We start from the raw sequence: 26,268 nt of genomic DNA, 5'->3' as shown, positions 1-26,268 counted from the left end.
TATATTTTTTGTATATGCTTATAATTTTAAGTACATCGTTTTTTAAGTAGTTTTTTTAAAACCTGTTTTCAACCGTTTATTTTAAACGATTCGTTTTATTTTCTTAGTGTTTGATGCATTTAAATTTAAACATTGTTAATGAATCGATCTGCTCATAATGAATCTAAGAAAATTTTGTTGACCAACTCTTGAGATATTACATAAATTAAAAAAGATATTATTTAGTGCCCATAAAGTTTAAACGCTGAGTGACTCTATTTTCTGTAATCAGATTATAAAAAAATGCTTTGTTTCAGTAAAAAATATTATTATATTAATTGAAGATAAATTCTTTCCACTTTAAATTAAAGCATAAATTCTACCGTTTTCAACCGTTTATTTTAAACGATTCGTTTTATTTTCTTAGTGTTTGATGCATTTAAATTTAAACATTGTTAATGAATCGATCTGCTCATAATGAATCTAAGAAAATTTTGTTGACCAACTCTTGAGATATTACATAAATTAAAAAAGATATTCTTTAGTGCCCATAAAGTTTAAACGCTGAGTGACTCTATTTTCTGTAATCAGATTATAAAAAAATGCTTTGTTTCAGTAAAAAATATTATTATATTAATTGAAGATAAATTCTTTCCACTTTAAATTAAAGCATAAATTCTACCGTTTTCAACCGTTTATTTTAAACGATTCGTTTTATTTTCTTAGTGTTTGATGCATTTAAATTTAAACATTGTTAATGAATCGATCTGCTCATAATGAATCTAAGAAAATTTTGTTCACCAATTCTTGAGATATTACATAAATTTAAAAAGATATTCTTTAGTGCCCATAAAGTTTAAACGCTGAGTGACTCTATTTTCAGTAATCAGATTATAAAAAAATGCTTTGTTTCAGTAAAAAATATTATTATATTAATTGAAGATAAATTCTTTCCACTTTAATTTAAAGCATAAATTCTACGGGTGCTAACAGAAAATGAGAGAGATATTACGTTATGACTGAAGGCCTTTATAATATTATGAATGAATTATATGATAATCAAAATTTGAAGTTTTAAAATATTTTGATGAAGAAGCTATTAAAGTAGAAATTGCATAAAATATTTAATTATTAAAATTTTAACGAACATTAAGATTGGCGAACCGGCTGGTCGCCAAAGGCGGCTAGTTATCAATAAGACACTTATATTTCAGCAAGATAGAAAATGGACTGTAGCGAAATAAATAACCTCATACATTTCTCGCAGAATTTTCGAGAACTATTTAAATCAAATCATCTACTTTCCATCCTTCTTTACAGAAATTATTATGCTCTCAAAGATTTCTTTGGTTATTTCAAATAATTGAAAACCGAAAGACCTGGACTGTAGTGGTATAAACGGGAACATCATAATTGAATAAGAATGGGTGAAAAATATTGTCGAAAAATAAAATTATACCAATGAAAAGTCTCTTGGATTCGGTTGCCTGTAACGATTAATCTTTCAACACTTTAAATTCATGCTTCTTAATTCTGAAGTTGCAAGTTTATGTGAATATAATTCTATATTCACTTAAACTTGATCGAGCCATATAACCTTTTGACCTTCATTCGGTTTCTTGTTTTTGTATTTACTTCAGACGACTGCATCATCAGACTTTCCATTTTGAAGTTTTTCCTAAGGTTATTATCACAATAAATCTTCCCACATATAAGCATTATTAATCGAAAGGTATTTAGAGAATGGACTGACTAATCAATTAATAAGATGCTAATAATAGTAAGACTTCAGGATCAGAGATTACAATGTCACGTTCTATTTCACTATTAATTCATTCTAAGTCCTTAAGTAATTTAAACATGCCATCTGCAAACATTATTACGCCGGTGTAGTGCGGAACATTGTAGAGAATGTTAGGCTCATATTTCGTCTAACCACATGATTACAGTTAAAAACTAAGAGATCAGTAAAATAATTATATTCTAATTTATTTTCTCATGCTTGCTAAGCTTTGTTCAGTTTAACGGCAAATGTTTAGTTTAAATATAAAATTCTAATCTTTTTTCTTCTCAAGCTACGAATTTAATCACAAAGTAATGATAGCATTTTTTTAAAATTTAAAATTCTGCTGCAAAGTTATGAAAATAAAGAGATCCAATTTTACATGCATTGAATCGCAAAACATACAGAAACATCCAATCGATTCCTCATTGAAATCTTCGGTAGTTTGTCTCTGTAGAAGTGTTCAGTTCTGTTCGGAGTAACATTCAAAAAAGTTATTTGATTTTAGAATTATATGTGTTGAAAAATTTGTTCTCAGAGTGTTTAACATCGGAGTACCTTGAGCTCCTAATGCGAAAAATCTGAAGCAGTGCGATAGTTATTAACATCTTTAAAAACTAGGAGCGCTAGTAAAGTGCAAACATTAATATTTCAAAGAAATTTGAATAGCAGATGAAGGAGAAGATATGAAGAATAAAATTTTCCCTCTTAGGATTTGCTTTAAAATTTAAAATTTGTTTCGTTTTATCAAGATATTAAAATTTATTTTCATTTTATCTAGATAATCTTAACTGAGTTTTAACTTCGCTGAATGTTTCACTACTACTTTCAATGTTCAGTGTTATTTATAAAATTTATTGGTGAACAAAAAAGAAAAGTATTATAAAAATGTTTTTCTTTTAATTTTCACTATGCAATATTTTTCCAACTCGAAACATTTTTTAAAAATATAATATAATATGATAAAATTGTACTTCAATTTCCGCTTGAGAAATTTAAATAGAATTATATATTTTACTTGCAATTTTTGCTGTCATTTATTACATTTCTAAGTAACATATAATATATTCAAAGAATTAATCACAAAAATATTAAACTTTCATTTGTATAAATCTTTGATAAAAAAATGGCAATAAAATTAGATATTTTTTTTCTTCTAAGAATAATTGAGATGGATCTACATTCAAGATGTAATTCCTGAAATTTAAAAATTCCAATAAATGATGGTTGTTAAAAAAATAATTAATCTGATTACGATAAATGTTTGATGCCAAAAAATTCCTAAAATTTTAATAATTGCTTCTTTTAATAAAAGGTGCATATCATTTGAAACAATGTTTTGTACAAAATTTTAAATCTTAAACACAGATAATAAATTAAACCTAATTTTCGTTTACTCTTATTTAGATTATAGAAACTGTTATTACATAAAGGCATATTACAATAAAGGCTCGTATGTAAACACCAAAACTACAGTGATATGATATGTATACTAACTTTTATTACATTTTGTTTCGTTCATGCTTATAAAGGATTATTTAACCAACTTTTCATTTATACCTTGATATACTGCGATTGTGGAAATAGAATATTTACGGAAAAATATAAATACTTACTCGTTTTACAAAAACCTATAATCATTTAACCGATTTACTAATTCAGAATCTAAAAAACAGAAAACAGATTAAAAAAATATTTATTTTTTTGGTTTCATATAGAAATGCTAATAAGTGATTAGATTTGAATCAACAATAATCTTTAGAAAATATTAATTCCTCAATTTTTAATTAATATAAATTTTTGAATTACTTTTATCATTTAAAAGGTTGATTGAATAGCAATAGCAAAATCAACCTTTTCATTCCTTTCACGAAGATTTCTTCAACTTTTCTTTTTCCTTTTCTCAGATAAAATAAAGTATAAAGGTTAGAATTTCTTCGGTCTTGACGATCAATGGAAACCCTTATTTCAAACATATGTAAACTATAAACACATAATTTATTGTTTAAAGTGCAGAGTAAATATTTTATGATTTCAGGTCTGTATTCAATGAAAATTCTAGATTTTTTAATCGTGAAGATAATATAAATATTTTTGAGGTCTTTACTTTAACTTTGTGAAATTTCGAAATTTTCAGAAAGTAGTCAGGGAGAATTAACCCACATGTTCGACGTCTTTTACATAATCCAACTGTATCAGTACTAAATTCAATTGGCCTTTGAACACAAAATCTGCTCATTTACTTCTCCTAAGCGTTTGAACAATTGTGCCCACCAACAACGCAATTTATGATTTATCTTTTAAACCGGCTTTTAAATACTCCATTTAAATACTCATAAGCGTTGCTGGGCAACACTTAATGCCGGGTTTTCACTCGGCCAGTTATAAGACGGCCAGTAAGCAACGCATGTGTAGAATGGGACTGATTTATGTTTGCCATAATTTCATAAGATAGGTTCAGGCATTCCATGCTTGGCTATTTATTGCCGTTTTGATGTTGCAGAACTTTTCTTCTTCACTGCGCATCTTATTAAAATGATGGATATTTATACAAAGAAACATGGCAAAATAAAAAAAGTAAATATACATAAATTTGGAAAACTATCAAAAAGAAATGACAAATATAATGAAAAAAAAATGTCACATCCGTAAGAACAAAGAGCAAAAAGTATCGGAATTAATCTAAGATAAAGTGATCAATTTTTTTACACCAAAAAAAAAAAAAAAAAAAAAACCACCAAATTCTACAAATGCATGCGCAGTGAGAAAAAAATTCGATAATACGGCGGCATTTTGTCCTGTCGGGACAATTACTTGCCATTGACCGAACAGCATTTTTCAGCCTTTCTACGCATGCGCTGCCTACTGACCGTCTTATAACTGACCGAGTGTAAATCCGGCATAATAGCAAGCTTCTTTTCGTAATAAATCACGCATTTATTTCGTATTAATCACGTATTTAATTCGATTTAACTTCGTATTAATTTTATATGCTTTACCCATAAACATTTTTTAATGAATAGATCATATATTTATTCTCATACTGATTTCAAATCAGCATTCCAGATTTTTGAATCTTGAAACTAATATAAATAATTTTTGGAGGTTTTCCACTAACTTTCTGAATTTACACTAGGAAAGAAGCATTGAAAAGAAGTATTTAAAGAAAGTACAGCAATTTTATAATCGTGATTTATTTTACGAAAAAAAAATACACATTCAACGATTTTTGTATATTTTACTGAATTATTAGCTTTTGACTTATTTTACATTTCCTTTTAGTTTCGTAATACAGGATATAATTTTTAAAATGTGACTTTATAATGTGTAATATACTTTATCAAGCACAAGCCTAAATACAAATTTTAATTTAAAGATAGTATGTTATAAACAATTATCTATATATGCACCCATTAAGTCACATGTTTGAATCTCAAACTCAATTATCTGGAATTGTCTCATTCTAATGCTTTCGACTCATTTGTGTTTAGTTTATAGCTCGTGAAGTTTAAGTCCGATGAATTAGCTTGATTGAGTTCGATTAAAGACCAGAAGATACATGAAGGCTATTTCAGACTCATCCCATCACTCGGAATCGTGGTCAAAGAACAAGGATAATAACTGACACAGCACTCCTCTGTTTCAACCTTTCTTGCCATGAAAAAGCCAGAAGTTTTTACCGAGAATAGCAAATTTAACTGCAATGCCTTTCGATGTGCGATATAGTAATATAAGACTGATCAGTTGTGACATCCGATCTCGAATTGGCTGTTCTAACTCAAAGAACAAATTATTATTTTTAAAAGAAATACGGTTTGTAGATATATATGTTCTTAAAAATTTATATGTTAAGATCTGTCCAATCATGATGTCAATTATCGTTTATCATATGATCTCAAAATAATGATAATGTTTCTTCTGTAATCAGAAATGGGTATGGGTATAATGGGTATTCATGATTGTAAATGATTTTGGGCAATTTATATGTTTTAGTTGATTTAAAACTTTAGAATTTCTCTGCAAATAAATTAATTTTTCTCCTTTTAATTGTATGTTGTTTGAAAATAAAGTAAATTTTAATCAAAAAAATTATTCAAAACTTCACTACCAGTCCTTCCTAACTACGTTTTTGTTTCATAGAAAAAGGAAGAAGCCATTTTATAATGTAAAAATTTAATAATTCTCTCCAATTATTTCTTTTAAAAAAGTTTCATTTTTAAACTATAGTTTTAATAAAGAATTATCTAGAAAATAAAACATGCCCTGAAGCTTTCAGATAAGTTGCAATCTCTCTTTTCAAAGAAAAGTAGCATCTTCCTGCGTCATCACTAAACTTGAAAATTCCATTATTTATTCGAAAATATATAATTACTGAAAAACAAATGCTAGACTCTGTAATTATTAATCATCTTTTGTTGTTGGCTAGAATTTCGTCTAGTTACAGTTAACAAATGTCTATTAAGTACCATAAAACGGAGAAATTTTGAAATCTCGGTACTTTTGTTTTCTGAAATTTTGATTTAATATGTTACTTTGAGTTTTCTCAATTATTCATAAGTAGCTATATACTGTTAGAATTTACTGATATGCAATGATAAAACGTTCAGATAAGTCTGGAACAACAAAACTGGAGGAAAATAACACTGAATTTATCGAAAAGTATTCAATCATTAGAAGTTTTATCGTTTAAAATTCTTTTGTACTTTCAGTACAAATTTGGGCAAACAAGGAAAATAGTTGTTTGAAAATGATTATGGTTTCGATGAAGCATTTAACATTAATTTTAGTGATTAAAAAAGGAGTATTGAATTTATAATAATTTGAAAGAAATAACTGTTGAGACGGTTCTCGAAAAATAAGATGTCATCATGAAATAAATCATATCACTCGTGCAAATTAAAATGTTTTATTTCTACAACGAAAGGCAACTGATTGATAGATTTGAGAAAAATTAAATCTTTCAAGCATGAGATCATGTCGTTTGAAATTCAAAATAAGCAGAAAATGATTTTATATCTAGGGTGCCAAATTCCATTTATGTGAAAAACACCCATTGCAACACATTAATTAATTTTGGAATCCGTTGTCTACCTGTAAGAGTATAAAAAGCTGTAAAGTCAGATTACAGCTACAATACTAGATAAATTGGAGTATAGTGAATTATCATGTGAAATTACTTTTGACATGAGAAAGCTTTTATTAATTCTATTAAAATTATGGAAAGTTTGTGTATAATGATGTGCCTAATCTAATATCGTCCTTGAATTTGAAAAATATTCAAAATTACAAGTCCTGTATGAAAAAGTCTAATGTAATTACAGAACGAGATATTTATTTAAATGAAATAAAATTCATATAAAAGTCATTACAAATAGAATGAACTGATAAGAAGAATGCTAGTAAATATGATTTTTTTTTTCAATTCTTGAAGAGTCACTAATTTCTTGGATATTTTTCTAAAGAAACGAGCCGAGGAAAGAGAATGAGCCCACGAAAGACAAATTAAGCTGCTATTAAAATATCTTTCATTACATGAACAATGATAACAATAAATTAATAGCAGGACAGTTAACGACTGAAATTGGTCAACAGACAGGTAAGCATCTTGGGGAGGGAGCAACTGCTTCTAACCAGATTTCAATTCTATTTGAAGGCTGTAGATTTTTCAAGTGACATAATAGTTTCTTGAAGAATGTAACTGAGGATTTCTCCAAGCATTTAACTAGGTGTTTTTTTAATATCTTGAGTGAAATCATGTCGTTCTCCTTTTGCCAGATGAACAATGGATGCTAAATTAATTGGCGCAGCATGTTTAACTTATATTGTACACGATCGAATACAATTGTGGACAAGTTTACTTTTAAAAGGGAGATCACACAATTTAAATAATTTGGTTAAAAAGGATTTGATAACTAAAAAAGATCTGCCATCGCTTTTTATGAGAAAGCGGAATTTTGTATCATCAAACATAACACAAACAAACCAAGAAACAAATACGCAGTCTAATAGGTATTGTCAGCTTGCATTGCGAATTTTATTTTGCTTGTTAATTACTAGTAATTAATTTTATAAAACTAAGATGAAAGTCTGATTGGAAAGTAATCATTTCTTCATATTCAGTTATCAACTCAAATAGAGTCCAGTTAAAAGAAATATCGATATGTATTCGAAATTTCTTTTATCTTAATTCAGAGTCAGAAACTTGATAATTAAATTGTTATAGTTAATCTATTCCAAAAGTTATGTCATAAGAGATATCTCACAAAATTTCTCTCCGACAATATACCTAATTAGGTTTATTTTTAAACCGATTATTAACTTTATAGCTTTTCTTAATGGAATGTTTTATCACGAAAAAGGTATGTCACTAATTCCTAGTTAAACATTCCATTAAAAGCTCTGAAAATTATTTTGAAGTAGATTTCGACATTAGATTCGAGTTCTTTGAAAGAATCGAGAAATTTTAGTACTGCTTGTTAAATTTAGTATGATATTTACCTTAGAGTTTATGTTGAAAGCAAAATTAAGTACTTTATTGCTCCTTTGAAAGCTAATGGATTCATCAAATGTTAAGCAAACAGCAGATTCGAAGCGACCAAAATGATTCGTTCTTAAAACTTGTAATTAAATAAGGGTTCTTTACGCTTTATACTGCTGATTTCCAGTCGAAAAATTAATAAAAAGCATTTAATATGACATCGTAATTATTTAGGCACTTACCGTATTGACGATTTATGTTAACGACAACATCTCAAGTAACATGTTTAAGATAATAAAAAAGATTAGAAAAGGGCAAATTTCTCACAAAATATCAACTCTTGTTCGGAGCAAATTGAATTTATATTAGTGATAATGTGTGAATACATGCTGCATTTTAAGAGTATTAGCTTAAGTTTGCACATAAAATTCCTTTCATTTTCTCTCGAAGACCTGTATTCATCATTAGATTTCTTAAACTTTTTTTACATTTAACGACACGTAAAAATTTATTTGTGAAATTTTCACGAACTAATATATAATTACCATCTTTAAGAGTAATTTTTGTGACTTGGAATTAATAGAATGTAATTTATTTCTCTTTTATTTTCCCTTTGCTATTTAATTGCTTTTATTTTTGCTAGTTTTTAATAAAAAAATACCATACCTCATTGGTTTGTTTAATATTGCGTTTCTTTGTGTACTTTTTTTGCATTTCGGTTTAATCTATGAATTTTAACATTCATAGCGAATTTTAATATAGCACTTTTCTATATAGCAATAATTTTTATAATAGATATGACTATATAGCGCCATTACCTATGAAAAAAATTCAGTGCTTTTATAAATTTTTCTTTTGTTTTGAAAAGATAATGCATACACTTATTTATTGTTTATGTACGGATATGAAAATTAATAATTTTCTTATAATAATATTTCATTAACAACATGCATTCAGTTTCAAATTAAAGACTTTTTTTGATAAAAATTAACGTAACACGCTTTCGCGTTAGGAAGTATGTACATACTCCTTTTGTACAATACAGTAAAGTACCAAATTTTCAAATTTTTGAATAATAAAAATTTGCTTGTTTGTACCCTGTCAAAAATACTTTTCATGCATGTAAGCATGAAAAGTATTTTTGAGCAAATTAGCATAAATAACAAATTTTGAAAAGCAAAACTATAATTTTTGAGAAAATAAAAAAGAATAACCTAAATTTAAAAAAAATATATACATATAAATAAGTATCTAAGACTTTACAATTTTATGAATTCCACACAAAAGCCTTTCACTATTATCGGAATTATATTTGTGAAAACATGTAGGTAATGAGGTAGAAGTTTCAACGATGAAAGATAATTCTAATTCGAGTTTCATTTTTCAATTCCTACTATTAACTCACATTCTCTCTACATATATCTTGCTCAAATTTTCAATCGTTAAAATAAAATACTTTTTATTCATCCACTCAAGTTCAAATACATTTTATTAAACTTGTAGTGGATGACACTTGATGTTAATACAGTTTTTTCAAATATTAATTAATTAATTAAATTTGTCCAGTAATTTCTATTTGGTCGCCAAAGTCGCTAAATCCGTCGCCAAATTTGTCAACAAGCTCCATTTTGCCACTTAATATTGTTATTCTGTCTATGTATAAATATATTTATATTAACTGTAATTATTTAATAAAAAGTAACTAAAATAATTTTTCTGTTGACCTAAGCAGGAATTGACTTAATTTTTTTATATATTACTTGTTTATTCTATCGTTACACATTTAATCCTTCGATTTGACTAAGTTGTGATGAAATACACAGCAACCATAAATTATTTATCTGTGAACAAAAAGCATAAATATACAAATCCAATCGAAATTTTTAAAAAAGTTAAGAAATTATTACTTTTTACTTAAAATATTAGAAAGGATACTAGGCAGTAATTATTTTAAAGTTAGGACACTATAATCAATTATTCTGTCCCCTTCTAGCCCTCCCAGAAAGTATACTGATAAGTCTGCATTATCAAACAATGCGAAAGCATTGGCGGGAAATAAGATTCAGCCCAATCGGCCACGATACAATCCTTCCCGTAGGAGGCACATCCCTTCATCGGCAGGGGGTTACGGACCACACCATTACACCATCATCCCCCATACCAGATGCTTCTTGTCCCCATTTCTCTGGCGGGAGATTAATTTTAGGAAAATTAAATTAAATATGTTTTGCAGGTTAAAATGCTTTTTGTATTTGTTTCTGATTTCCATTATTTCCATATAAAAAAGCAATATTTTTTTAAAATAAAAATTGAAGTTGATAGAACTGGTTTAAATAAATTATCTCTATCACGCTTGCAACAAATGAACCAATTCGTCACAACTCTGGTTAAGATTTCTACTTGATACATTGTCATTTGAATCATGAAAGGAAAGTATTCATGGAATCTGCCCATAATTCGGTTCTATTATTGGCAGTAATACTTTGGGGAAAATCTAATAACGTTGAGCAAATAAGTTTATTTGCAGAACGCTATCTCCTACCTTGCTTCTGATTATAGTCCTATTATCTAGTCGAAGGCGCCTAATCCTGACGGCAAATAGGCTGAGGATAATTCTATTTCGTGATTCCTGGCTTTCACTTTTGTTTGGAGCAGATCGATTGCTAATCGATAAATAAATGCTTACTCGATTCTTTCTGTTGCAATTGATGAAGAAGAGAAATTCGCAACAGGTCTGCTCCATTTCTGTCGTAAATTACGATCGACAAAAGTTTGATTCTGCACTTTCCTTGATTTCATTTCTTGTTCCATTTAGTGTGAAGATCAAATTCAGTTATAGTTTTCTTTGCAGAACTTTTTTTCACAATGGGGCTTCAAAATCCTAATCTATTTTCAATTTAAAAATCCCTTTTCTCATTAGACCTGAATAAAATATAGTTTATGTTGGGAACAGGAAAATATTCATCTTATTATTCGCTGTTGAATTTGAGTTGCAAATCCATATTCTGTGACATTAAATGTTTTAACTGTGAATAAATATAGAAAAATAAAATAAATAGATTAATCATTAACTTCTAGTAAAAAATTCCAATTATTTATAGTACTTATATAAAAATATTTAAATTAACAATTTTTCCAATAACTGTTCGTCTTTAATATTAGGTTTCGCTATCACGAAGTGGTAGAAACACTGTTGATTGAACCCTTTCTTTGAAAGTGTAAAGTGATATATCCTAAATGGAGATTAAGATATGACATATACAATATAAATTTAGTATATATCTTTGCCGGGTGGCTGAGAGCAGATATATGACTGGAATGGTAAAAACGCATTGGTGGTTGATAGTAGGCATACGACCGCAAAGGGTTAAATTTGTAAAATATTTCGATAAGGTGTTGTAGGCTTACAAACTAAAATAAATTTAGTTAACATCATTTATTTAAAATATTTCTGGCAATATATTTTTCCTTGAATATATTATCCGAATATTCTTTTTTAAAAACTCTAAAAAAGAAAACGGAATTTAGAGAAACTAGCGAAAGAGTTTTGGAAGCAATTAAATACTTTCAGCACATATAACAGAGGTATTTTTTTAAACAAGTAAAATTTTAATGTAAAAAGAGTAGAATAATTATTTCACTTAATAACAGTCAATATTTTTCTGAGATAGTGATTTAATTTTGTGAATGAATAAAAAAAAAAAAAAAAAAAATTATGCTCTTCTTTCCAAGCCATTTTGTAAGAAGTCTTCTCTTTTAAGCATGATTTCTGTCTCAGAATGTTAGAAACAGAAATGAATAACCATTAAAAGGAATTCAATTCATTGCATTTCTTTAAACATGGATTTTCCAAAAATCATTTTAAAAGAAGTTTTTGAGGAAGAGAAGAAAAACTTGCATTATCATCAATTCGATCAAAACGTTGTTTCGATTCTTTTCGATTCCTGGTCTTTTTTTAGAAAGAAATATTTATATTGAGAAAAATTAATTCTTTTAAATCAAAATGTTTCTCTTTAAGTATCTATTAAGTCTTATAAAAGTAAGAAGCCTTAATAATTGTTCTATATTCTTTTATTCCGTGTAACGACACTCTATTTTCACCACTGTGCATTCAAGGTTTAGAATTTTTCCAGAAATAAAAAATTTCATCACTTATTTGTAAAAGAATTCAAAAAGATTTCCTGGCAATTGGAGTTCATATTTAACTATTTTCTGAAGAATGCACACTGAATAATCTATACCGGTTTTAAAAAAAGAGAATATTTTTAAAATTCAGATTATTAAATCCTGCGATCAATTGCAATTTTTTTTAGCGCATCTTCCGAAGCATTTCCGAAGTATTCCGGAAATGAAACCGATAAAAAGAATGAACCTTGAGTTTTAATTTTATGTCTTTAACGCGTTGATAAGATGCAAGGAAATCATTATTGATATCCACGATACGAAATATTATTAATAAAATATTATTTAAATAATTAACGTTTACAAGTTTATCATTTTGTTAAAACTGAACTATAAATATGAATATTTGAAATAAAAAATAATTTATTGACTATCTTCAAATAATCTATTTCAGTATGCTTGAAAGAAATAAGTCAAATCCATTCTTCATAAAATGTGGTAGCTAAACTATCACATTTAATCATTTTTATCACATTTTTGTATCATGTTGCAATAAGCAACTATTTCATAATTGTGTACCTTAAACTGTACGAATTAACTTTGCTTTTAAAACGTACATTTTTATTCTCACATAACTTTTTGAAGTTAAATTATTTTGGTATTTTGAATAATAATAAACATTTTGTATAATATTGTCTCTTGTGATTCCATTTCTAAATATTTACAAATATTTATAATTCAATTATATTTCTATTTATAATATTGAAACAAAATATTACCAAAGCGAGGCAGAATATTGTAAAAACCTTGGAAAAAATTTAAATTATTATTCTCACAGCTTGAAAAAAAATCTTGAATAAGATTTAAAAAATATTTCTATGTTTGGCCTAAGAAATGATGACCGTGTTTTGTCATTCTTTTAAAAAGTTACAATAATTTACTTCATTTGTTTAGACTTCAGATACGATTATTATATGAAAGACACATTCCTATTTAATATGTCTTTCAAATATTAAACAAATTTAAACTCTTTCAAATTTTAAGGAATCCGATTAAAAAAGAGATAATATCATATGCGTGCGTACAGAATATTTATTATTTACGAGATCAAAAAATTTTATTTCAAGTGATTTAAAAAGTAAATGTTCTGCTTATTCTCTTATTATATGTTTCAACTTTTTTAAAGAGTTATAAGAGTTATATTAAAAAATGTGTTATACGAATTTTTTATAATATTTATGTAAATAGTCATTTAGTTTTTTTGACTCCTTGTAACGTTGAAATTTATGTTTTATTTATGTGGTTAGATTTTATGATAGAAAAATTTGGCTATAAAATAATTTATACGAAAAATAATAATGGATAGTAACCTAAGGAGGTAATGTTCTAAACCATATATTTAATGATAATCTAATTTAAATTCTATTTAATTCTCTATTTTTTAATCTTAAATTAGCTCAAATTGCTATAGTATAAAATATTCTTTTGTTTTCTGATCCAAATCTCACTCTTTTATCTAACACGCGCTCTAAAAAATGGATGACCCTGTAATTCTCACTCTAGAAGTGAAGAGATAAGAATCCCTCCCTGACTTCCACCCCGCTGCATTCCTTCCAAAAATACCTAAGATTCCCTTTCCTGAATTGACACGAGTCAAATTTAATCGTATAAGGATCTCTCAACGCTGAGGAGAAAAAAGTTTATTTTTTCACTTGTATCCCAGTGTGAACAGATATGCTTTAAAGTCAGTCCATATAAATTAACAGTCTGTCCCATGGAAAAATAAATTAAAGTTCATTCGAAATACATAGTAAAATATATAAATATAGTTTCGAAAAATAATATACATAAATATAGTTTCGAAAATTTACTTAAAAATGAATATTATTATAATGGTATGGACTTTCATATGCATATTTTCGCATCGTTTATTTCGCGATTTCTAATAAATAATTACTTAAAAGAGATGAAACAAATTTTCTCTCTCTTCTCATAACTGAGCTAATGAAGAAAAATGGCAGCAGAAAATGATGCCAAGGAGTGAAGAGAGCGAAACCCGCTTCCTGATCATAATCCAATTATGCATTATGGAACAAAGTAAATGAGATTATGTAACACCAATATATGGAACTGCTTGGCGTGAAACGAGGTAGCTTCAGAGTTTCACTATCTTAAATATATATAGTCTAACCCCCAACTGCAATTTTCCTAAAATCTTTGTCTAAAAAGCATTATTGAATTGATGCAATTTGGGAATGCAATGAATGTTGAAAATGCAAGTTGATTGTTTTGTGTAAAAGTCTAAGTTTTCTTGCTTTATTTTAAATTTTTGTTAACAATCAGACTACAAGCAATCATCTATGAAAAGAATTTTTTAGAAAACTTCATTTGATCGCTTTGTGCGAATATTGTTTTACCGATTTTGAGGTTTTCTTATAAAGCTATTTTAATCCTTTGCGCTCCAGCGTCAAGTCTGATTCGACGTTTTGACATCGTTTTCACAATATTATTAGACAATGGTCGCTATAAAATTTGCATAAGAGCAAAAACTCTCACATGAATTTTTAAAAGTTATAAAAAACATATAATTATATTTTTGAGATTCCTAAATCTTAAAAGAATACATTCTTACTCTCATATATATGTAATTATACATTCTATTATTTTTCGGAATGCAAAGGTTTAAGAATACATTTAGCATTTTTAAAACTAAATTTTACAATGTTATACCAGATGCAAGATACATATACCATATATGATATATTTACACATTTTTAGCAACTCTAATACTTTTCTTCTAGCTTACCAAAGCATATATCCGAAGAATTTAGAGTAACTAAATTATTTATTTAGGAAAAAAAGTGTTTAAATTTATATATTGGTGAATATTAATTGAAATATGCATTGAATATATAGATCGAAATTAAAAACTTTGCTTCGAATATTCACTGAATCCTATATATATTTAAAAGCTCGCATTGTAAAATAATGCATAATATTCTTGTTATATTAAAAAAAAATATTTAGTATTAAAATTATTGACATTCTCAAAGTATTTTATTTGAAATGGGTATTTTATTATGCTCTTTGAAGTGAGCATTTTAATTTCTCTTATATCTGGCATTCTGGTTATATCATTGAAATAATTCTGTAAATAAGAAATTTAAAAAAATGCATTTGCATAACAGAAAAATATGTTTTATAAATATGAAAGTTATAAAAAATATATTATAAAACGCATAAATAATCCAAAAATATTTTGACGTCATGTATTCATATGTTCTTTTTAAACATATATTATAATTCAGATTAACGCTAAACAATTTGAGTTCTTAATAATTTAATTTAATGAAAAATTATATTTATTACATTAGAAAAGACAACAACATCTGCTTGATTTTTTATAATATAAAAATAAAAATTTTTAATTTTTATTTTTTTCATCTTGATGAAATACAGACAACATGACAATATATATATATAATTAATATCGATTTAGAAATCGTCGTTATGATAATCATGCATATAAATTCATACAAAATAAATATTTTAAAATTAATTCCCCTTTGAAACAATTTTGTATTCAATTGTTCTTCCGAATACTTACCAAACAAATCGTGTGTTTTGTCGAAAATTCTTTTTGGAACTAATTTTCTTGCAGAAGAATTCTTGTTAATGTAAATTGCTTAAGGAATGTCCCCTAAATCGAAATATTTGCCAGCTCTTCTTCTAAGTTTCGTAGTTGATTAAGCCTTTCTAGGCATGGCCAAAACTCTGGAATGCACTTTGAAAAAGGATGTTTTTTTCTTGCAATAATTAAAAACTTTTATATTAAATCACTTTGTGTCTAGCACTATGTTACGGAGATCAATAAATTTCGTCAATAAATCTTGAACTGATAATTTTTAAATTGCAATCATAGTTCTACAGAACAATACAGATGAGAATAAAAAATATAGTGAAATAGTTTTAGAAATTAAATTTTTAATTGAAATTAACTAGATGAATATCTTAAAATATTTAAAATTTATTTATAAAAAAATCTTTCATGCTTCAAATTTAATACCTAATAAGTTAAAATATAAATAATCAATATTGAAACTAATCAAAATTATTTTGGAAAAGGGTAAAATGACATTAATGCAAATATGGACGGTAATCAAATTGCGTATAGGCAGTAATAAGCAAGATCTTTTCGTTCGTATTCTCAGCCCCAATTTTTACTTCTGTAGCATTTTGAGTTTTAATATTAATAATAAAAAATAAAAATAAAAAAATTCTTAAGAAGTTAGAAATGTTTGCTTATTTCTTTTAAATTTCATTAAGAGATTTCCTAAATTCATTTTATAAAATATTTTGATAACTTTTGTATTGTCTTTCACAATTGTATTGAAAGTCTTTGACATCGTAAAAATATTACTTTTGAATAAAATTATCATTGAATTTGAAATCTGTAAACTAATTAGACCAAACAATCTTTATTACTCGAACCAAAATCGCAATCTTCCTTCTAAAATATTGAAATCATATTTTCTAACAAAATATATACTTTTTAGAAATTTCACTATCTTTAATCCTGTTAGAAGGCTGTCTCCATTTTGATTAAATTTTGTTCTTCCCACTTAATAAAGTTTTATTCTCCATAAAGGATTTTTAATGAAAGTATTCATCTCATCACGAAAGAAATTTTTGCAAATATTGACTTTTAATCTAAAAAACTTTTTAGTGAATCATGGGCGTGAGAGACAAAAGGCATACTTTTATTTCAAAATGAGTAATAAACACATATCCTCTAAAAGAATCGGGAAGTTACAATGATTGAAATTATATTTCTTTTTTCATCATCAGCAGAGGTTTGCAATAAAAATTTTGAATGCTATTTTTTGTATCAATAGATTAAATGTTATGAAATTATTTACAGAAGCAAAATACAAATAAAAAATTAAGAGCTTTTGTTTTCTATCGAATTGCATTCAAGAGATTTTCGAAGCTCATTTCTAATATTAATTAAATAGAAATAAAAAAGTTAAAAAATGCAATTTGCATAAAAATATATTCATAATTTGGTTAATTAAACATTTCACTATTATTTGGAAACATATTTCTGGATATTAAAACAAATGAAAAAATCAGAATGATGCAAAAATTCTTTGCACCATTTAAGTGTTTGTAATAAAATTATTCAACATAATAAAAATATTAAATATTCACCGAAAATCATCTGTTTTTGTGAAATCTGAAAAGTTGTTAAATCAGCTTATTTAATGATAAAATCAATCACTGAAATTTGAGAATCAAAGTTGAAAAAATTTAATATTTATGTTCCAATCCTATATGGAAAAAATTGCAGTAGAATTAAATAAGTAAAGAAAAAAATATTTTCTTTTTTTTAAAGGATAAAACTTGAATATTAACTTAGATATATCAATAAAGTTTTACGGGAGTTTTTCTTTAAATTTGCATAATGGAAATTAAAAATTACATTCAATTTTTTTTATTATATTCTTTTTATAATTAGAGAGCCTAATACTATTTATTAATTTTTGAAGATTATTACATAAAACATAAAAATTTAATTTAAAAATCTCTTAATATCCTTAAATTTAATCAGAAAAACTTTCAAAAATAAACAAAGCAAACTAAAATTATTGAATCAACTTTAAAACAAAGAAAAAGTTAAATTATTAGTATGTAACAAATGATATTAAAATTAACAAATGATATTAAAATAAAATTCAGTTACTTGTTTATAACTATTTGTGACTTCCACTCAGTATTGAATATTCGTGTTCACTTAACATGGAGATAATATCTATTTTGAAAAAAAAATAATTCAAAATTTCAAATTTAATTTATTCAATTCAGAAAATCGTCATTTTTATTGCAATGAATGAAATTTAAAATAAATTCATATTTAGCTCCTAAAGTATCATGTTTTTAAATAAAGTTCTACTTTTTTTTTATTTTGTCTATAGAATACTGATAATTTTATTGGAAGAAATACTAAAGATAAATCCACTTATAATGTATTGTTTAAATATAAATCCATTTTAATTTGTTTTTAAATTAAATTTTATATATTTAATTTTAAAATATAAAATTGTATTTTAAAATTAAATATAATATTTATATATTAAATATTATATAAATATATATAAAATAATATATTATGTATGTATTAAATATTATATAATATATATATTTGTATAATAATAATTATATATTAAATTAAAATATAAAAAAATAATATATTTCCAAAAACGCCATGAACTAACATTTTTTATAAATTGTTTGTATCGTTACAAAAATAAAAGAAATTTGAAAAAATACTAGTAATTGTCAGACTTATGGTCGCTATCAATTTTATTATGACGATTTTCAATTTTTACTTTTTATACACATTCAGAGAACAAATCACACACATTTTTGAATTCAACTTATTTAATCTAATAAAGTCAGATTTCTTAATCAAATTACTTTGAATAGCTTTCGTATACTTTAAATAATATAGAGAAAAATTAACTTAAAATCTTTTCCGAACAGGAAAAGTTCATCTTTGTTGAAAAAAAAAATGAATAACTTTTCAATACAAAGTATAAAGAAAATGACACTTTTCCTCTCCAGGTATGAAATAATTCAATATTTATTTAAATGTATTAAAACTATTCATATCATATGAAACAATTCATCTGAAAAGTTGCGTTGATAGTGTAGTTAGAATTTCGAGTATGCAATGAAGGTGACTGAATTATTTAATTTTTCTTATTTTATTCATTAAGTCATCCATCATTACTTAATGCAATTGTTGCTAAAATAATAAGGTGCACTCAGAAAAATTTTCTTATTAACATGTTCAGATTACATTTGACAAAAAAAGATATTATACCCCATCTAGTAATCAGAACATAAAGCGGTGATTTGGAAATATAAAAGTGGTTTAAGAACCTTTAAAAATGAATTTAAAAAGTTGAGAAATTAAATTATTATTCATTAAATGTGAAAAATTTTTAAGCAGAAATTCAATATAGCATTAAAAGAAAAAAAAATATTTTTTATTTCTCTCTTTCCATGAAAAGTAGTTATAAAGTGATAAATTTTAATAATTAAATATAGGGCAACAGTCATGATATTCCCGAATTTAATAGAGTAACGCATTTTGAAAACTTCTATAAATTTGAAATTAATAAATTAAAATAAGTTTCACAATAAATATAATACAATCTGGACAATTAATATATTTGGCTTATACCCAAATTTTTATACAGAAATGTCAATTAAATTCATAGAATTTTCGTTCAAATTTAAAATACTTTCAAAGCATCGAATTAAAAAAAATGGTTATTTTCAATTTTCACCATATCAAGCTTTAAAAACAATAAAATGAAATATATTTTTATAGAAATATTATTACATGTCACTTGAAAGCTATTGATTTAAAATGAATTTTGTTGTCTAAAATATAAATAAAAAATTATCTAAAAAATTATTTAAATTATTCATCGATCTTACATTGTTAAATTTTTAACTTTAAATGTATTTCACATGAATAAATTGATTTAGCTTCTCTAATATCAGCATTTTATTTAAAATATAAATTACTATTTTTGATGTTATGATTAAAAAGAATTATACTTGGTTTTTCAATAGTTTTTAATTGAACATATATTTTACTGTTTCAAAAACACAACAGCTTTTATTGAGTTTTGTATTCAATAGCATATCAGAAAATGATTAATAAGCACCGAATCTGAAAGATATTTCAATATAAGCTCAAGCATAAAAAAAAATCTAAATTAGCATTACAGCATCATTTTCAGGATATCATTAAGCATGTTCATTAAAAGTAAATACCTTAAATTCTATAAGTAAGACAAATATTATTCCAATAAATAATTAAGATTACTAGTAACAATCAAAACTTATTTAAAATATATTCTACACTTCAAATATTATGATTATTTATTCTGAATGTAATTTCCGTCAGGAAAACTTTTATATTAAATATATTTCAATGTTATTAAACCATTTAAAAACGAAAAATATTTAACACCATTTAAAATATTGAATAATATCTCTCATTATGCCTTTTAAAATCGATAAACTCATTGCAATAGTTATCAAATTAAATGAATAGAAATATATCACATATTAAATTAAAAGTTTACTTTTACATCATTTTAGAATGCAGACTTCTACGATATTTGAATTACATCAATAATTTTTAAAACAGAATTTTTCTGAAATCGGAAACGCGGTTGCATTTAGGTTTCGATTTCGCTTTTCGAACTCCTCTCTCTCTCTTTCATATTTTAACACTGCGTATCAAATATCAAAGCCATCTTACCCTGCATTGTGAGATCTCTTCTCTTCTGTTTGCCTGTCAATTACTCTTTGATTTCTGGGAGTGCAAAAAGAGATTCCTGGCTGAGGATGAAGAGCAAAGTCGGGATGGAAGAGGAGGAGGACGCAAAGGCCTTTATACTCCCCGCGCCGGACAATCTGGAGCCTTCGCGTTCAATGGGTGGTCAGGGGCGTGACGTCACAGGCGTGGGTGCTCCGCCCCTCTGCCCTCTCTCTCAAATACATCACTCCATTGTTCCTCAACAGTTTTGAGATTTGTCCTTCTCAGCGACCCCCATTCAACAAAGTGGGTTAGAAGATTATTTTGATGGAGGGGGTAGGGATTGGAATGCGTGGGAAGATTCAAATAAAAATGTTCCATAATCTTCCCTTAGCATCCCCTTAGTATGAGTATCAGTTTGAGTATGTGTCAGCGGAAATTTCTTGGGGTGTTTGTCAGGGCATAGCGCATTTGACGGGCAATTAAGAGTTCCATGTAAGGATGTTATTGAAATGACCTTGAGGAATGCTTACAAATGTCTGCAAAGTGTCCTGTTTTGTCTCAAACAGATCATCATTTCACTTAAACTCATAAGCGGGCCACTCTAATGTGATAATACAAATAGAATAAACAAAACAGGCGCCATTCAAAGTACTTGGAAAGCCAGAACAGAAAGTTTTAGATTACATATCAAGAGATTTTAAATGAAGTAAATATATAAACCGGATTCATTGACTGACATTTCAGTGTAAAAATAATAATTGTTTCATTCATTTATTATAAAAGCTCGGTATGAAATATCTTAAACTTAAATTACTTTTACATAATTTAATTCATGATATAGTCAAATATTTCGAAACATTATTTAGAAACAATATAAAAATTAATTTTGTTATTAAAATGGTTATTTCTCCCACAGGAGATCAAATGAATTTAATAAATATATTCTTGATTATTGTTTCAACTTTTGTTTTTCCATTAATAATTCTGATTAATAATACAAACACATTAATGAATGTCGGAACAATTAGATTCCTTGAAATATCTTGAAGGTTACCTCAAAAACAATGTAATGAACCTACGAGAAGCGATAAAAGAGTTATTTCAAATATGTCTTGCTCCATATTCAACAAATCATTATTTATCTTGTTATTTGGAAAAATTTGAAATCATCTTTGATTTATATTTTTAAAAGACTTTTTTTATTGCTAATCTTATCAATGTTTATGTATTTAATTTTGTTCGTTTTTTAAATGCAAGATTAGTGCCTCTTAAAATGATTTCTAAAGAATTATTAGTTTAAAATTGTCTTTTTAAAATCACTTTTTAAATTTATCGATGAACTTTTTCAAAACTATTAACTATTAAAGTTTAATCCTTGAATTAGGTGGTTTGAATTAAAATATTTTATATTTTTTTCAAAGCTAGAAAAACATTTTTCTTATTTTTATAAAAGGAAATAAATAAGAATTTTCGGTATTTTATATACTGTATCTGATTCGATTTTCATTTGATTCAGTTTCCTAAATATAAAGTGAAATTAAAATTAAAATTCTAAATATTATTTTATATCTGAAGATATTTGTTAGTTTTATATCACACAATTTACTTATATAAAAGGCAGAGTTAATCCTCCCAACATTTTTTGGTTTTGTATAAGTGATGGATTTCCTACTAAATAATTTCCATTAATTGTTATATACTACAATGTTGATTTTTTTTTGTTGATTATAGCATTTGCAGAGTTAAAAATTTAACTCAAAATATTTGATTAATATTATAATTATTTTCCACATCATTATTGAACTTCAGCGTTGCTGTTTAGTTGCATTTTGAATTTAGATTTAATAGGTATCACGCAACAAATTTATATTAAAATGAAACCCATATTAAAATAGATTTGACGGTTTTGACTTAATTTATTTGACTTTTTTATTTAACACTTCCTCATTTTACCGAATATCAAACAGGACAGCGCCATAAATATTTTCCAGAATTATTTTTTATGATAGGTTTTCAAAAAATATGTATTGAAAGTATTGAAAAATCAGCACATCAGCGTCAGAAAAAAAGAAACACCAACAAAAAACTTAGGTAATCGAAGGATAAATCTCAGATTTTATTATTATTTTTATGCAGAACCAATTGCTTGGTATTTTTTCACTTCATTTTGCGTCTTCAATGAAAACATGAAATGCGAGGATTCATCTCCATTCCCCGTCCTTTCCCAACCCTTCTGCATAATTTTTTTCAGGAAGAAACATAAAGGGTGGGGAATTTAAAGTGACTGGTAAATATTGATGGCAGTGGACAAATACTTGTTTTGAGAAAAGTTCCTGAAAGTTTAGCCATTTATCTGCAATGCATTTGAGTACCAAAACCAAAATTGAATCTGAAAGTACTTGAAACTTCCTTTTCTAAATACATAAGTTTGTAAAGAAATGAAGAAATACTCTGAAAGCAAAAAAGGAAGTTCTTTATTTCCATCAAATCGAAACTACTCAGAACCACTGACGACATTTGAATTTGAATGGTAAATCGGAAATGTAATATATAAAAAGGTATGATTGTATCCATCTGTTGAGTAATAATTGCACCAATTTAACAAACTCGAAACGTCATGGAAAATATATTTGGTATTTTGAGATATAATCATGAAGAAATACTCTATTAAATAATTACTATATTCTTTACAAGTATTTTCAATTCTTAAATTTATATTAATACAAAAATATCGAAAAATTATATCAAGATTATTTTTGTAAAATAAAAGCGAATTTTGATCTAATTAATTTTCAGATTGCTATATTTTTTTCAGTTTTGTATTCATTTTTTTCTCTGTCATCATTCAGTTTCCGAATTCCCTTTAGAGATGCCATTTTTTATTTTCCTGCCACCGAAATGCTCAAAAAGAAAGTACTTTCGCCAAAAGAATTCGAAATTGAGATTTCGATAAATTTCCACATCTCAAACAAGAAAAATACATGTTTGGTATTATATTTATCTGTCTGTGTGTTTGTGAACAAAATAATCAAAAACGCTTTGAGCTACTCAGATAAAATTGGATATATGGATTTCACACCAAATTTGTATATGTCTCCTTTAGAAACCGAATCCTTTAGTATCTTTATATATACTTATCCACTGATACATAAATTGAGTGAAGTTATAATTGTTGAAAATGGTAACTATTTTATTGATTGTATATTCATTGTAGCAAATTTTACTATTCAATTATTATTCAAAATTGAACCAAACCAATCTACAAAACGAAATGGAAGCGATCTAATGGGCAACAGTCTATAATCCAACAATTGATTCATCATGTATTATTAGTTTCTGTTAATTATTAGTTATTAGTTAGGTATTTGTATTTTGGAAAACAATTCCCTTTTGCTTAACAGAATCCAATTGAAAAAGATTAATTATTTTTTAATAAATCAGGGTCCGTTCAACATTTCATATTTGCTTACATATGCAATATAAACTTCCGAAACCAATGTATACGTTCCTATTATTTACATAAACAACCACAACAGCATATTTCATCAACTTAATAATTCTTAGTAGTTGCAGCAATCATACAGTCATCTTTACTAATAATAAAGATGAATGCGTGTGTGTTGGCATTCTACTGGCTGGACCCTTTGCCTTAGAGATACCAAATTTGATCAAGATGTATTTTTAAGCGTGATGATGCATATATGGAAGCGGATATTTTGAAATTTTAATTAAGTAAAAACGAGACAGATTTTGATATTTTGTGTGACAATTTCCGAAAACATTCCCGTGCTGAAATTATTTTTACACCATTTTAAAGTCCAAGAAATATTTTTTTAATGTTGCAATTTAGTTGCTGTAAAGTTTTTAAGTTCAGATTTAATTAATTTTCACATATATCATTAATTACTTTTCAGAATAATATTTTCATTATAAAAAAATGAAATTATTTTCTTTGTTTCATCAAATAATTGATACCGTGATTTTATTCCATTGTTGAAAAATAAGGAAGAACTCTGTTTAGTATCTATATAGTTACATGACTAATAAAAAAAAGCGAAGTTTCTATACCGTTAAATTTAAAAGATGAATGAACAGTACGTGGTAGTGCTATGATATCATGAAATTTGTCCCCATTAGGAAAGTTCGTATTGAAAAGAATGCATCTAAGACTATTAAAATAGCGCAGTTTTAAATAGCAATTTGAAAGAATCATGGACATGAAGTTTTGTCTAAGCAATTTAACTGAAATTAAATATAACCGATATTTCTTTTGAATAGCTAGCAGCCAAAGGCGACTAGTTTTAAATCTAGTTTGAATACAATATATATATATATATATATATATATATATATATATATATATATATATATATATATATATATATATATATTCCCTCTAGCGTATTTTACCCTGGCATCTAAACTAAAAAATGTCTGTCGAAAATCCATTTCATTTGAATTTAATCTTTAACTATTTTTATTTCTTTTTATTCCCTAAAACTAATCACTATCTTTTATGTGATAAACAATAAAAATTTCAAAAACGCACCCAATAAAAAAATTAATAAAGGAAACAGATTGAAGTGAAAACAATTCTGAAATTTCAGCAAGTACTTTTATTGTTCTTTCATTTCATGTTAAGAAATCCATTATCATAGTTTAAGTTTATAAAAGAAAACTACTGTAGTAGAACCATGTGGATATCAGAGGAGGATTTTTAGAAACTTTTGCTCCTTCAGAAACTTTGAAAAGCAATTAATTTTGCCCGAAGCAAGTATGATCGATATCATATAAGTAAACAGCATCACATTGATTTAAAAAAAATTATGCGTCAAGAATAACATGAAATTTGGCATCATTTCAGAGCGTTTAATGTAAGTTTGGAGATGTAATCATAATGACAAAAGATTATTGTTTGTGAAAAATATTCCACTGGCTTATAGGTAGAAAAAATCGTTTGGAAAATTTTTAAATTATTAAATAGCAGTAATGTGTTCTTTTTTAATTATATTTATTTATCGCTCTAAGTATTACTAACTATCTTAATTATTAAGATATTATTTAGGAATTTGAGAAGATTATTAAAGCAAATGCAAATAAATATTATTCAATTTTTTTTTTATTTTAAGCGTAAATAATTGTTTCTATTAAAAAAATGATTTTATTTAATTTCATTTTCAGTTTTTTTTCCTTTCTAAAATATTCAGATAACTAGATTTAGAATTTTAAATACTTGCGTGAATTTTGTTGCTATTGCATACTTTGAGGAGTCATTACTTGAGTTAGTACACTCACTAATAGTAGCGAAAAGGTTAAAGGTTACCGAAAATGACAGGTGAGGCTATCTTTCTGTTGTATGAACTTCTGTAAAGTTTTTGAGATTTTCGGAAATATAAAATATGATCATCTTCATAGTGGCTTTCTATAAAGTAAAACATTTATAATTAATAAACAATATTTCTTATTTTTATTTTTAAATTATATCGTATCACTTCACACTGCAATATTCAAGAGTGATAAGCTGTCTGAATGAGTTTAATGTTTTTATCAACTTTTCATTCT

At 26.1% G+C, this 26,268-nt stretch overlaps 2 protein-coding genes across 4 annotated transcripts in view; one reads left to right on the top strand and one right to left on the bottom strand.

Annotated features, from left to right (window-relative positions):
- The window catches only part of LOC129969416 (uncharacterized), a 147,659-nt gene that overhangs the window by 5,724 nt on the left and 115,667 nt on the right, over nt 1-26,268 (bottom strand). Inside the window, exon 1 of one of the 3 annotated variants that reach the window (XM_056083982.1) lies at nt 20,707-20,859. The exons of the other annotated variants lie outside the window; for them this stretch is intronic. Within the exon in view, the coding sequence (XP_055939957.1) occupies nt 20,707-20,713 (7 nt within the window). The 5' untranslated portion in view covers nt 20,714-20,859. Of the gene's footprint in view, nt 1-20,706; nt 20,860-26,268 lie in introns of those variants that run through there. 3 annotated transcript variants of the gene reach the window in all.
- Nucleotides 1-26,268, top strand: part of LOC129969415 (dual specificity protein phosphatase 19-like) — a 113,152-nt gene that overhangs the window by 9,286 nt on the left and 77,598 nt on the right. The gene's annotated exons all lie outside the window — the stretch shown is intronic.

Source organism: Argiope bruennichi, chromosome 5 (assembly GCF_947563725.1).
Source record: "Argiope bruennichi chromosome 5, qqArgBrue1.1, whole genome shotgun sequence".
Lineage (NCBI taxonomy): Eukaryota > Metazoa > Arthropoda > Arachnida > Araneae > Araneidae > Argiope > Argiope bruennichi.
The sequence above is the reverse complement of the archived record's forward strand: the minus strand, read 5'-3'. Positions and strand labels throughout refer to the sequence as shown.